We start from the raw sequence: 14,907 nt of genomic DNA, 5'->3' as shown, positions 1-14,907 counted from the left end.
GAAGCAATGAACAAGCAGATGTAGGTAGATATATGAGGAGAGAAGGTTAAAGCGGAATAAGTAGAGGAAAAAAGATAAGAAAGAATATTGTAGGAAGCAAGGTTCACCATTGCGGTACCAGACCCTATACCGGTTATATCTTGGTACAGTGTCTGTATGCCTGGTATGGGGGTTAATTCGGCATACTGACACTTAGTACGCCCACCATATCATGTATAATGTGCATGGTACACACCTGTACCAATTAACATAGCATACCATGGTAGGAAGCAATGATGAAGGGGTTAAAAGCATGGGGAATAAAGATAAATGGAAGAATCCCCGGGAGGACTACAGAAGAAGTGGGGGAAAAAAGACAAAATATTTTGGATAGGGATGATCGAGAAAATGGGGGGAAAAATAAGAGGCAAAATCACCTAATATAAAATGTGAAAGGCTTTGAGACTACCTGCATAAAGCCATCCTCAGAGCCTGAAGCCTCACTATATGTGATGTGCATAAAAGCAAACAAAAAATACATCCCAAAATCTAAAACGTTTCCCACTAGCAGGTCCCCATTGAAAAAGACCTGCATGTAAGGGAAAAAAAAACGAAAAGGATATTCAGTTCTTAAGTGAGAAGGAAGAAAAAAACATTTTTCTAGGGACAAAAAGATTTTGGAAACTGGATTCTCTTTAGAATCTGGAATTCCCACTGACTTTTTCTCTTCTGAAAATTTGAAACTTCCGATCTGATTCAGTCTCCTCACCTTTACTCAGCCATACATTTTAATCTATGTTTCTCTCTTTTTTGTGCACTGTGAAATCTTGAAGTCCAAGGTCTTTGCTGCTGTGGGCCCTGCATCCATTCACAAGAGAGAATAAACTGCATGCAAAAAAAAAAGTAACATGCCTTACTGTTGCTTTTTAAAAAAAAAAAAGAAACAAGAAAAGAAAAATACATGACTTATCCTTGTTTTATGTTGGATGTGCTGCAGATGCCCCACTCCAGTTATATATATAAAGAAACAGAAAGGCCCAGATGGGGAAGGAAAAGAAAAAAGAACAGTAAAAATATTTTGCTCATGGTTAGCTAGTTGCTGATGAGAGACTTTCATTGACTGTTTCATTAACTTTTTTCAAGTTTATGAATTCTTTTTTGTCTTTTTGTTCTGGAGAATTTCTTGAGTATGACAAATCAGTTAAAAGATTTGAGAATTAATCGCTGACTTTATATTATCTAACAACTTATCGCATCCTTTAAATTGGAGCTCCTCTCTTTTTCTCTTTTCTCTTCTATCCAATATCAGTTAAGAAAACTTTACTTTTTTAAATCCCTGATCCCCCTCCTTCCTCCACATATCTTTTGATTCCAACCCATAGAAGAGGAGAAAACAGATCTATAACAGCCTATATTTTTTTTAAAAAAAATCCTAAGTTTTTTACACTTCCTATCAAGGTATTCTGGTGGTTGCAATTTCCAAATTGTGCTAAAAAATTACACAGTTTCTAGAAAGCAGCCAAAGTTGAAGTTCGCAAGGCATGTGGATTGTTATGACAGGGAATTTGTTTGTGCCAAATAAGAGGTTGGCATGGCATTGGCAGATGTAAGAGGAGACCTTGCAGCATGTTGATTCTATTGCGTACTGCTCAGTCTGTTGGAAATTTTGTAGATTTTTCCTGTGTTAAAATTCTTCTACTCTTTTGGGAGCATTGGCTGTGCATAGGTTGTGCTAATGGATCCACCTAAACCAATGTAACTGATAGCAAGAACCACATGAAGAATGTGTCTTACCACTGACACAGAGGAAACATGAAGTTGTTTTCTTGAATATTCTTTGAAAACAGAAATTTTGAATCTTCTAAGGTCCATTATCTGCATATAAAAATAGATCCTTGGGTATAGAGAGTTTCCATCTGGTGTTATCTGGGTTTAAGAATGAAAACTTGCCATTTGTGGAGAGTTCTGCATGCTCTACAGCTATTTGCTAAAGGTAGTCATGTAGTAAAGCTAATCAATAAACTTTAATTACAGTATTTTTATGCTTGTGTTTATCTTATTGCAAATGTAAGTGACTTTTGGTGATTGTATTTTTTAGGTTTCTGCTCAGTTACCTGCTTTTACGTTATTGGGGTTTATACGTGGTTATCTTATAATTCAGATTGTTTAGTCTGGTGCTTGAAATCGCTAGGATTTTGATGATTGCGGGCTTTGAGTTGAAAGGGGTACAAGGAACATATAGTGGTGGAACTTAGACTAAAGTCATGCCATATTATATATTTATCTTTCATCATTATTAATAGAAGAAATAGAAGGCAAATAGTTGGAAGAAGGTGACCATTGTGCTCTCTATGTATATATGCATGCATGCATGTACTATTTATTCTGTAAATTTTAATTTCTCTTGTTTTTTGACTGATTCTGAATATTGAACTTCCTAAAAACAAAAAGCCTGTTGCTATGTTCTTTTATATGTATGTATTATTTTTTCTGTAATTTCTAATTTCTCCTGTTTTTTGAATGAATCTGAATATTAAACATCCTATGCATGTATGTATATGTGTGTGTGTATTCTCCTGTTTTTTGATTGTATTTGGATATTGAACCTCCTACTCTCTCTCTCTCTCTCTCTCTCTCTCTCTCTCTCTCTCTCTCTCTCTCTGTGTGTGTGTGTACTCTCTAATTTCTCATTTTCTCCTGTTTCTTGACTGAATCTGGATATTGAACTTCCTACTGAACAAACAAGCCTGTTGCTATCTTCTTTTACATAGCAATCCCCATCATCTGTATATATGGATTAGAGTCCAAAATTTTGTTCCTACAAATGAATAAAGCATAATCAGCATAACTAGTGTGGTGTTTTATTATTTTGCAATCGCATAATTCATTCAAATATAACTTAATGTTTGCATGCGATCAGCACTTAGCTTTTTAATGTATGACAAGTGAAAGTTGTCTACTTAATGAACAATTAATTTGAAAAATCATTTCATGCTTGATATGATGTTAACAAGGTTGAGAGCTAAATTAGAACAATCGAGGCAAATTTTGGAGAATATGGTTTTTTTTTTTTTGGACTGGCTACTCGCACTAATCTCTTGTTGAATAAGGCCAACAGAAGCAGAAAAAGGAATACAACTCAGTGGGGGAGGAACAATAGTATGGCTGGTCTAGAGGATCTCTCCAAAATGATGGGCTGCGTAGGAGGCGATCCAGTCAGCGGTCCTGTTTGCCTCTCTGTACACATGCACGGCCCAAAAGGCCACACACCGACTCACCAGTCAAGGGATGTCGCCCATGAGTAGAAGAACTGCCTCGCTTCGCCCGTCCCTCAGTATCGACTCAATTACCAATGCTGAGTCACCCTCAAGGATGATATGTCCGGCCTCTAACACCTGTCTCGCATAGGAGACATTCTCCCATGCTGCCCTGAGCTCTGCTCCAGACGCTGATGCCTCGAATGAGCAATGCCCCCCCCCCCTCAGCAACCAACTTAGAGGCCTAATCTCTGATCGCAAATGCGGTGCCAACTCTGTCACTACCCGTGAGCAAGCTGCCATCAAAATTCACCTTGAGATGACCAGAAAGTGAGGACACCTAAGAGATAAGAATAGACCTGAGTGCTGTAGCAGCAGAGAGGGGGCCCTAGATTTTTCTAGACATCCTAGATGAGGCTTTAGTGACCTCAACTGACTGACGGAGTGCTCTTTCCACAACAGTCCGCAGGGGAGTCGTCTTATTCTCGAAGATCCTTTCATTTCTGTCTAGGCAGATGTGGTAGGCCAAATAGGCGTAAGCTATGCCCCATCCAGCCATGCTTGGCGACCTCATAGCTGCCCTCATGTGGCTTAAGAGATCAACAACTAACTCCATGGAACTCGGTAGGGGAAAGGAGGCCATCCTCTAGATCAATACAGCCCGTGGGCATGCAAGTAGCGCGTGGCTAGCAGACTCCACCGAATCCGAGCAATCCACACACATCGGGGTGGTCTTGATCCCCTCCTAGCCAGCAAGCTCTTGGTCGGCAGACAATCCTAGGCTATCTTCTAAATGAACAAAGCAATTCGAGGGTGGACCCGCATCCTCCAAATTCATCTTCCATCAAGCTGTCGGGTGCTCTCACCCCCATCACAACATGTAGATATGCTGAATGCACCTTGAAACCCCCCCCCCCCCACCGCCGCCGCTGCCGCCGCCCTCTGTGGGCCGCCCAGATCAGTCTGTCCTCTATAACATGATGCGAAAGTGGTCTAGTAAGGATCCTCTCAGTCAGCTGCTCCCCAAAAGCCTCCCTGATCAGCGCCTCATTCCACCTACCCCCACCAGGGATAAGTAGATCATAGACCCTCGAACCAATTAGCCTCATCATGTCCACTATCGTCGGCAATCGACTGAGCGGCTGCTCAGTCACCCATCTGTCCTTCAATACATCGATGGATTGTCCATCACCGATGGTCCATCTGGTTTCCGCGAGCACTGACGGCACAAGAGAGCAAATCTTCCTCCAAATGAAGGAGTAGTGGCGCCCCGCCCAAAAGTCAGCTGCCCCCATATGTGTGCCATATTTGGCCCTCAACAAAGCACTCCATAGGATGTTCGGCTCCAGGACAAATTTAACAACACGACGCGCAGCTAGCACCTCTTGTCTCGCTACCAGAGAGTGAATCCCCAAAGCACCCTACCTGGGCGCCTGACTGACCACCTCCCAAGCCACCATATGGACACCTACTCTACTATCCCGTCTGCCCCAGATGAAGTTTCTGAATAATTGATCCAGTGACCTCGGTAAAGATAATGGCACTAGGGTTTTAGCAAGCAAGTATACTGGTATCGAGCTCAGCACCGACCGCACCAAGGTGACTCTACCCATCATAGAGAGAGCGTCCATCTGCCAACCCTTCAGTCTACGTCTAACACCCAGCTTGACATCAGAGCAGTCCCTACACCTAAGGCGGCGCTCCGTGATGGGAACCCCCATATATCTCATCGTGCCCTCGTGCTCACCCATTCCCAAAATCTCCTTAATAGCATATTTAGCCTGGTTGACACACTGCCTGGAGGCATCATAGTAATCCTCCGAAAATCCTGAACCGTCCTCACTTTCCACCTCGTCACTCTAACCAGCAGCATATAATCATTTGCAAAGAGGAGGTGCGAGATCTGAACAGACCCTGACATCAGTCTGTAAACCTCCAAGATCTATGACTCTGCCGCATGCCGTAGGGCCCTAGATAGCGCATCCAAGCACATGATAAAAAGCAAGGGCGATAGCGGGCACCCCTAGTGCGGGCCCACCGAGGACTCGAAGAACTCTGTGGGAAAGCCATTCCCCAAGATGGCGAAGAAAGGAGAGCGCTCACACCCTAATACCTAGCTGATCCAGTATCCATGGAACCCAAAACTCACTAACGAACTCCTCAAAAATCCCCACGGAATATGGTTTTAAAAAATCAGTAGAGCATATAGTATGCAACCTCGATACACAAATGAAACAAAATTTCATCGAAAATGGATGAATTTATGGTAATTTTAGATGAATTATTGCTGATATTCAAGAAGATATACCACAATGTATGTTATTTATAGATGATATAGTGTTGATTGATGAGAAAAGAAAGATGTTAAATGCTAAATTGGACTCATGGGCTTAATGATTAGTAGAATAATGGTAGAGTATATGGTATGTAATTATAATGAAAATAGAAGCAAAGATGAAGCCCTAGACAAGATTGAATGGGAGATACCACAAAGTGATGGGTTCCATCATTTGCGATTTGCTATACAAAATAATGGAGGCACAAACAAGACATGTTCAATGGAGTTAGTGCTTGTTGAATGACTTGAGAGGTGCTTCTGAAGAACTATGTGATTTTTTTGTACCTTGATGACTTAAAAGAAAAACTTGGTTGAGAACAATAGTAAGACTTGAACTGTTACTTAGAATATTGGGCAACAAAGAAGGTCTAATAGAATTGTTGAATGGAGTAGAAGTAAGAATGTTAGCATAGATGTACAATAAAATTTAGAGTATGTTGAAATTAAATGGGTATGTTAGAGAAGTTGTAGGAAAAATGATATATTACTGATTGGGACACTATAAGCATGTGCAACAAAGAAATGATGGGTCTAATCATAACAGCACCTAAGCTATTGGGCCGGACCAAAGAGGCCAGTCTCAAGACTCACATGCACTCCACGTGAGAACGGAAGAGGAAGACTCCGGCTGGGAGTCTCCTTCCTCCCCTCATCCGATTGCGACCGCGCCTAAAACCTAGTGTTTCAGAGCGATCCAAACACCGAAAAATAAGGGATCTTGGCCTTTTTAAAGTCCCCCATCCTCCTTTGAGATCTATCAAAGAACAAATAAGAAAATACTTCGTTTCAAGTTTTTCTTTTCGAGTTCTTCCTTCGATTTTCGCTCGAAAGGGTCTCTAGAACGTCTCGCTAAACCAAGGTAAGGATCCTTCATCTATTTCTCTTTCTTTTAGCCCTTAAATCCTAAACTCTCAATCCTAAAACCCTAAACACTAAAATTCTAAACCCCTAAAACTCTAAACCCTAATCCCTAAACCCTAAGCCCTATACCCTAAATTCTAAACCCTAAACCTTAAACCTTAAACCCTAAGTCCTATACCCTAAATTCTAAACCCTAAACCTTAAACCTTAAACCCTAAACCCTAAACCCTAAGCCCTAAACCCTAAAACCCTAAACCCTAAATCCAAAACCCAAAATCCTTACCTAAAACCCTAAATCTAAAACCCTAAATCCAAAATCCTAACCCTAAAACCTAAACCCTAAAACCTAAATCCTAAAACCCCAAACCCTAAAACTCTAAACTCTAAACTCGAAACCCTAAATCCTAAAATCTAAATCCTAAACCCTAAACTCTAAACTCTAAACCTTGAACCCTAAACTCTAAACCCTAAACTCTAAATCCTAAAACCCGAAACCCTAAATCCTAAAACTTAATCCCTAAACACTAAATTCTAACCCCTAAATCCTAAACCCCAAATCCTAACCCCTAAACCCTAAATCCTAAACCACTAAACACCTAAATCCTAAAACCCTAAACACTAAATCCTACAAACCCTAAACCTTGAAAACCCTAAATCCTAATCCTAAACCCAAAATCCTATTTCTAAACCCAAAACTCTAAACCCCAAAATCCTAAACCTCAAAACCCTAAATCCTAAAATCCTAAACCCTAAAATTCTAAATTCTAAGCCCTAAACCTTAAACCCTTAAACTCTAAACCCTTAAATCCTAAACCCCAAACCCTAAATCCTATACCCTAAAAACTCTAAACCTTAAAAATCCTAATCTCTGAACCCTAAATCCTAAATTCTGAACCCGAAACACTAAATACTAAACTCTAAACCCTAGCCCCCAAATCCTAAATCCTAAAACTCTAAACTCTAAACCCTAAACCCTAAAATCCTAAATTCTAAACCTTAAACTCTAAACCATAAACCCTATACCCTAGACTTTTAAACCTTAAACCCTAAACCCAAAATTCTAAACCTAAAACCTTAAATCCTAAACCCTAAAACTCTAAATCCTAAAGCTCTAAACCCTAATCCCTAAATCCTAAAACCCTAAACCCTAAAATCTAAATCCTAAACCCTAAATTTTAAACCCTAAATTCTAAATTCTAAACCCCCTACATCCTAAATCCTAGAAGAAAATCAGCCAGTTGATCTCCTTGCAAATCAAGCTCTACAGGCTGGCATCTCAATACCGCACTGTGATTCTATTCCTGCTAATTAGCTTGGCTTCTACTAGCAGATGCCTTGGGGATCAGTTTAAAGATCACTAGGGCTTAGTTGCCAGCTAATGTTCATCTTCTTGATTTAACAAAGTGTTGCAAAATAAGGTTACTGGATGACTTGTATAAACTCTGTAACAATCTTTTTATTGGGCACTTGCCTAGCCTTGTACCAAAAGAAAAACAGATTCAATGAGTGCAAAATATTGGAATACTTTTCTCTCTATATTTAATAGATTGCATAGCTTAAACATCCGTGGACCTAAAGAAGCGTACATAGATACATCCTGAACTCTTTTTCCTTCCATTTTGATCTGGTTAAAATCAAAGCTATGGCTCAAAGGTCAACTCTAAATAATATTCATGAAATCAGATGTTTCCATAGGTTAGCTACTTTTTATCGCCAGTTCTTCAACTCTCAAGTAGATTAAAATTTTTGGTTCAACTTCTATATAAATTGACCTCGATTGCATCACTTTTATTTTTCCTTTTTTTAAAAAAAAAATCTATTTCTATTTTTTAAAAAGTATTCAATTATTATTTAAAAAGTATACAAATCATAATGGTGGAGATGGTGGTAGTTGCAGCACAAGTAGTAAAAGCAATAGTAGTATTGGTGATAGGTTTGGCGGCGATATAGCAGTGGTGACAATGATTGCGACGGTGGTTTGTGGATATGATGGCGGTGGTGGTGGCGGTGGCTATAGTAGCAATAGTGATAGTAAAAACATCAATGACGTGATCGAAGCAACAACAACAATGGTAGTTGTATGGTGGAGACAATGGCAACAATGATAATAACAGCGATCGATGATGGTAATGGTGCTGGTGGAAGTGCTGGCAACATGGTGGAGACGGTGATGATGATAGCGGTGGTAGCAGTGGCGGCAACATTGATGATGGTGGAGACAATAGTGGTGGTGGAGATGGTTTTGGTGATGGTGGTAAACAACATAGGTTTTTAATTTTCAAAAATATTAACAATAAGAATTTCTTGCTTTTTTTAAAAAAAATAATAAATATAATTTTAAAATAAAAAATAATAATAATACAAAATATTTTTTATTTTGATTTTTATCTTTTTATATTAAAAATAAAAATAAAAATGATGCTAAATAAATTTTAAATTACAACGGAGCCAGAGAAATAACTCTAAAAAATTAATGTTAGAGCCGATTTTAGGGTGAAGGATCTTTTTTGTTATTAAGCTTACGTGGACTATGTTATTTTTGGCATTGCCACACAGTCAAGCATACCGGTACGAGATGTGACTTCTCAAAAAATCGTTGATTTTTTTTGTTCTTCTTCTTCTTGAGTTCCAACTGTTGAAACGTCAAATCAAGCATCTTCAATTGACACATGCCTAAAAATTCAATGGATTAATAATCATTCAAGTATTTTGCACTTGTCTTCGTGGAAAGATGAGTAGGGGGCACACTTGACGCTCATTGGACTAATTAATTACAGATTGCAGTATCTGCTGGACATCTGATATCAATAACATCTGAGGCAAATCAAAAGCCATAGGTGTATACCATGGTTGTCCCCATCTCATGCATCTCGAAGGCACGAGCCTAGCAAATATTTCAATCTCTGGGAACTTCTCATTTTAATATATTTTGTGTTTCTCCACTATACTTTTTATTGCCCTCCGAGGAGTAGGCAGACCATACCCGCTTGTGTGGGAAAAGGGTTTTCTTTTACTTTCTGGTAGAACGGGTAAAGGGTTGTCAATGCATGGAGTGGACCATAAACAGGTCTCTCCTTATTTGGGCCCAGCATCCATTAAGACGAGGTCCATCGACCATGATTTGAGCGGGAGGAGATTTGTTAACGGAATGAAAAAGGAAAAGAATCATGTAATGGGGTGTGTTTGTTTTACTTATATACTAGTGTTTTTTTTACTTCTACCCTTTAACAGCACCTGCAGTCATAATAATGTTCTTTAAGAAAACGGTAAAATATAGTGAAAGGAAAATAACTGGAACATGTTAAACCATAAGAGTATAATCATCATAAAGTCCCAGCTTATTTGTACGGAAACCAATGAACACCCATGTAACTGGGCAGAATTATTCGCTATTATGAAACTACACGGATATCAGGAATCAGCCTGCGTCAATCAAACTAACACAAGTATCGGGCTATCTCTCGCACTGTGACCCGAAGTCTGCATGTATGCTAACAGTAGAAGAATGGACAACTATAGAAAGAGAAATGATCAATAAAAACAATATGCTACATATAGCGGCAGCAATCTCTGCCTCTCGCTGTGGGAAAAGTAGAAGCACGCATGAGGCGCCTGGTGTTATATGTATCCAATCTAGAGGAGGAAAAAGGAGGCAGCAAACACGAGTGCAGTTGCCAAGGAGAAGGTTGCGGCGGTCCTGAAACCAGAAAGAAGTGATGTGGCTGCACTGCTTCCATCGGTGCCTGGTGGCGAGGGACCAGCAGCTGATGTGGGAGGGGAAGCGCCTGTTGGGGAGGAGGCAACAGTGACAGACAACTTCTGGCTGGCGGAGCAGTGGCCAGGGATTCCACAAATGAAGTAGTGGTCGCCGGCGGTAGTGAGAGGAACTGAGGCCGGGCTTGTGGTTATGGCGGAGCCGATCAGGTTGGAAGTTGAGCAATCATCGTAGCCTGACTTTGTTACTTTGTCGACAGTGTGCGATCCGGTCTGAAAATTGAACACCGCACACGCCAGGAACAGTTTTTATCCATCAATCATGTAAAAACACCACAGGGAGGAGTAGTGATTCCTTTTTTTTTTATTTGATTTAAAGGAAGGAAAATGCCACCCAGAATTTTTATAAAGAATAGAGTAAAACAGTATTTACGTAGAATGCATAGGCAGACTATCAAGGCTAATTGAGGACCTGTCTAGGCACATGTCGTTGGATATAAAGTTGCACTCACCGAAACTCCTCGGGTTGCAGTTAACTTGTCCTTAAGCCAAAACGGCCGGAGGACAACTTGCAGGGACCTGGGGTGCAGCTATGAGCTATGGACAGGTTATTTTATGAGCTCAGATACAGCCGGTTAAACAATCTAAGTCGGGTTACATCTGCGGTTGCATATGTAAGCGCAGTGGCCGCAACATGTAAACCCAGCCACATGAAAATTCTGGCTATTTTTGGCCGGACAGACCCTCTAAAGTAAAAAAGATCAACATACTTTGCTTTTCCAAAAAAAAGAGAGAAAGAAATCAAGGTAAGGGAGCAAAAAATGGAGGATGAATTTCCTACCAAGGGTGTCACCAACCGCAAAGGTTTGTGTGGAGGCCCAATCAGAGTAAAAGCTTGAGTTGGGAGGGATGATCCATCCGGTTGAGCCCCCCACCACATGTGTTGCGGCTGCTGTCTCCAGAGCAAGGCTTGCTGCCACAAGTGCAACCATCAGGGCAGCAACCGACCATGACACCTTTCCTCCCTTCCCGCTCCCCATCTCTTCTTCTCCTCCCTTAATTTCTGTCTGTCTCTTCTTGTGTTCTGCAGGTCACCCCTGACAAACCACCCTCTTTCTGTCTCTCTGGTGAAATCGATCCTGTGCTCTGGACTGGAGGATCAATCAGAACAGGCACTCACGGTTTCTTCTGCATCGCCTCATGCATCGTTTATTTATAATCATGAGCGAACAGCTTCGAGCATGATCTGCTCGTTCCAACTTGTTGAAAGGGTCCAACAATCCTTTTTTTAATCACATTTAGGAAAAAGGAGAAGAGTAAGATGTCCAACAAGATGGGAATAGTTGGTTGGGCCATGCCTGACTCCATCGCCGTCAGCTCGTCGGTTCCGTGCAAAGCTTCGCTTTCTTTTTCGACCAGTTGGTCCACGCGGGTTATCACGCGAGCGCACGGCAGACTTGGACCGGTCGCCGGGGTCGGTGGGATCTCAAGTATCTGCTTTCTAGAAGAGAACCCCATGTAGCGCCGGCGACACACACCAAGAGATCGAGATGGAATTAATATAAGCGCTAGCTGAACATGTGAGAACGGGATTGCAATAATCCAACAACTTTCCCAGCTCGTAGAAAAATTCAGCGGCAAGGAAAGAGAAATTAATGGCTCGCAATTACAGGGCAGACCCCACTTGCCATGGCACTAGCCTGAACCAAAAATCAACACATACATATAAAAATAAACAAAAAAATATAAAAATATAAAAAAAATCATGCTTATGTATGTTTAATTTTATATTGACTATGTACTATGTAGATATTTAATATTTATATAGAATCCAAAAATTTAAATAATATTTTTTAGCTAGTTTTTTTGAATGAAATTTTTGGTTATAACAATTGGTATCAAACCAGGGCCAACCTATAATCTATATAGACGGGAGATTTTTGTACTGATCAATCTTTATATCCTATTCTTCTAGCATAGTTTTGTTGGATTAAAGATTGGCAGGTGATTCGTCATGCAACACGAGCCTATCATGACTTGTTATTAGATTGAATGAATTTGAACATTTAACCCGGTAAAGATGTCGAGGCTTAAATGGAAAGAGAATGTACGGATCTATGTAGATGTATGTTTAGTTCTACATCAGCTATGCACTGAGTAGATTTTGTATACTTATGCAAGGCCGAGAAACTCAAATAATATCTTTAAACCAGCCTTTTTAGATAAAATCTTGGGTTGTGACAAAAAGAAAGCAATATGGACGTATTGTGCATGCTGGTTCATGGTCGATCAGGTCCACTAATCCAACTAAAAATTTCACCACCTCCCAGGAGACTAGTCCACTAATTCAACTGAAAATTTCACCACCTTCAAGGAGACTTACGGAAGCATGTGCATGTAGTGAAATTACTGGTTCAATAAAATCCACCAGCTCAACATTGGACCAATACAATCACAAAGGGACTTACACAAATACGACGTGTATGACTTCTTTGTTGTTGTTCCTTTTTGGTTGGACTAAGACTACTATTGAGCTAATGGATCTGGTCCTCAATGGTGAAATTATTAGTTAGACTAGATCCACGTACAAGAAAAAAAAAAGTAGAGAGGGAGGAGAAGAGAGGAACAGGGAGGGTTCCTTCTTCTCCTCCTCTGCAACAGCATATGGAAGCTGAGGATGTGGCCGCCAGTGGAGGGGTTCTCCTCCCCCTCTCCTACGACGAACTCGGATAGCCGTCGACTCGGCGGCAGCTGTCATTGTTCTCGGCGAGGGTGCAGTCATAATAATGTTCTTTAAGAAAACGGTAAAATATAGTGAAAGGAAAATAACTGGAACATGTTAAACCATAAGAGTATAATCATCATAAAGTCCCAGCTTATTTGTACGGAAACCAATGAACACCCATGTAACTGGGCAGAATTATTCGCTATTATGAAACTACACGGATATCAGGAATCAGCCTGCGTCAATCAAACTAACACAAGTATCGGGCTATCTCTCGCACTGTGACCCGAAGTCTGCATGTATGCTAACAGTAGAAGAATGGACAACTATAGAAAGAGAAATGATCAATAAAAACAATATGCTACGTATAGCGGCAGCAATCTCTGCCTCTCGCTGTGGGAAAAGTAGAAGCACGCATGAGGCGCCTGCTGTTATATGTATCCAATCTAGAGGAGGAAAAAGGAGGCAGCAAACACGAGTGCAGTTGCCAGGGAGAAGGTTGCCGCGGTCCTGAAACCAGGAAGAAGTGATGTGGCTGCACTGCTTCCGCCGGTGCCTGGTGGCGAGGGACCAGCAGCTGATGTGGGAGGGGAAGCACCTGTTGGGGAGGAGGCAACGGTGACAGACAACTTCTGGCCGGCGGAGCAGTGGCCAGGGATTCCACAAATGAAGTAGTGGTCGCCGGCGGTGGTGAGAGAAACTGAGGCCGGGCCTGTGGTTATGGCGGAGCCGATCAGGTTGGAAGTTGAGCAATCATCGTAGCCTGACTTTGTTACTTTGTCGACAGTGTGCGATCCGGTCTGAAAATTGAACACTGCACACGCCAGGAACAGTTTTTATCCATCAATCATGTAAAAACACCACAGGGAGGAATAGCGATTCCTTTTTTTTTTTTTTTTGATTTAAAGGAAGGAAAATGCTACCCATAATTTTTATAAAGAATAGAGTAAAACAGTATTTACATTGAATGCATAGGTAGACTATCAAGGCTAATTGAGGACCTGTCTAGGCACATGTTCGTTGGATATAAAGTTGCACTCACCGAAACTCCTCGGGTTGCAGTTAACTTGTCCTTAAGCCAAAACGGCCGGAGGACAACTTGCAGGGACCTGGGGTGCAGCTATGATCTATGGACAGGTTATTTTATGAGCTCAGATACAGCCAGTTAAACAAGCTAAGTCGGGTTACGTCTGCGGTTGCATATGTAAGCACAGTGGCCGCAACATGTAAGCCCAGCCACATGAAAATTCTGGCTATTTTCGGCCGGACAGACCCTCTAAAGTAAAAAAGATCGATATACTTTGCTTTTCCAAAAATAAAAAAATCAAGATAAGGGAGCAAAAAAATGGAGGATGAATTTCCTACCAAGGGTGTCACCAACCGCAAAGGTTTGTGTGGAGGCCCAATCAGAGTAAAAGCTTGAGTTAGGAGGGACGATCCATCCGGTTGAGCCCCCCACCACGTGAGTCGCGGCTGCCGCCTCCAGAGCAAGGCTTGCTGCCACAAGTGCAACCATCAGGCCAGCAACCGACCATGACACCTTTCCTCTCTTCCCGCTCCCCATCTCTTCTTCTCCTCCCTTAATTTATGTCTGTCTCTTCTTGTGTTCTGCAGGTCACCCCTGACAAACCACCCTCTTTAATTCTGTCTCTCTGGTGAAATCGATCTTGTGCTCTGGACTGGAGGATCAATCAGAGCAGGCACTCACGGTTTCTTCTTTATCGCCTCATGCATCGTTTATTTATAATCATCAGCGAACAGCTTCGAGCATGATCTACTCGTTCCAACTTGTTGAAAGAGTCCAACAATCCTTTTTTTAATCACATTTAGGAAAAAGAAGAAGAGTAAGATGTCCAACAAGAAGGGAGTAGTTGGTTGGGCCATGCCTGATTCCATCGCCGTCAGCTCGTTGGTTCCGTGCAAAGCTTCGCTTTGTGTTTCGACCAGTTGGTCAACGCGGGTTATCACGCGAGCACACAACAGACTTGGACCGGTCGCCGGAGTCGGTGGGATCTCAAGTTTCTGCTTTCTAG

At 41.4% G+C, this 14,907-nt stretch overlaps 2 protein-coding genes across 7 annotated transcripts in view; one reads left to right on the top strand and one right to left on the bottom strand.

Annotated features, from left to right (window-relative positions):
• LOC103705050 (putative ABC1 protein At2g40090) overlaps nt 1–10,559 on the top strand; it is a 44,323-nt gene extending 33,764 nt beyond the window's left edge. For 3 of the 6 annotated variants that reach the window (XR_015971801.2, XR_015971804.2, XR_015971803.2), the window contains one exon: nt 977–10,559. The gene's annotated coding sequence lies outside the window, so the exon portion shown is untranslated. Of the gene's footprint in view, nt 1–812 lie in introns of all 6 variants that reach the window. The other 3 variants (XR_016398071.1, XR_015971806.2, XR_016398070.1) reach the window with 3 other exon arrangements.
• Nucleotides 10,560–13,025: 2,466 nt separating this feature from the next.
• Nucleotides 13,026–14,628, bottom strand: LOC103699057 (stellacyanin-like). Its single transcript, XM_008781099.5, has 2 exons — nt 14,240–14,628; nt 13,026–13,688 (listed from the first exon to the last, which is right to left on the bottom strand). Exons 1-2 carry the CDS (start codon nt 14,436–14,438, stop codon nt 13,321–13,323), a joined length of 567 nt encoding a protein of 188 aa, XP_008779321.1. The 5' UTR covers nt 14,439–14,628; the 3' UTR covers nt 13,026–13,320.
• Nucleotides 14,629–14,907: the final 279 nt, after the last annotated feature.

This window comes from Phoenix dactylifera, chromosome 12 (assembly GCF_051530095.1).
Source record: "Phoenix dactylifera cultivar Ajwa chromosome 12, Ajwa_hap1_PhDact_Kaust_v1.1, whole genome shotgun sequence".
Lineage (NCBI taxonomy): Eukaryota > Viridiplantae > Streptophyta > Magnoliopsida > Arecales > Arecaceae > Phoenix > Phoenix dactylifera.
This window is presented reverse-complemented; position numbering and strand designations above follow the sequence as displayed.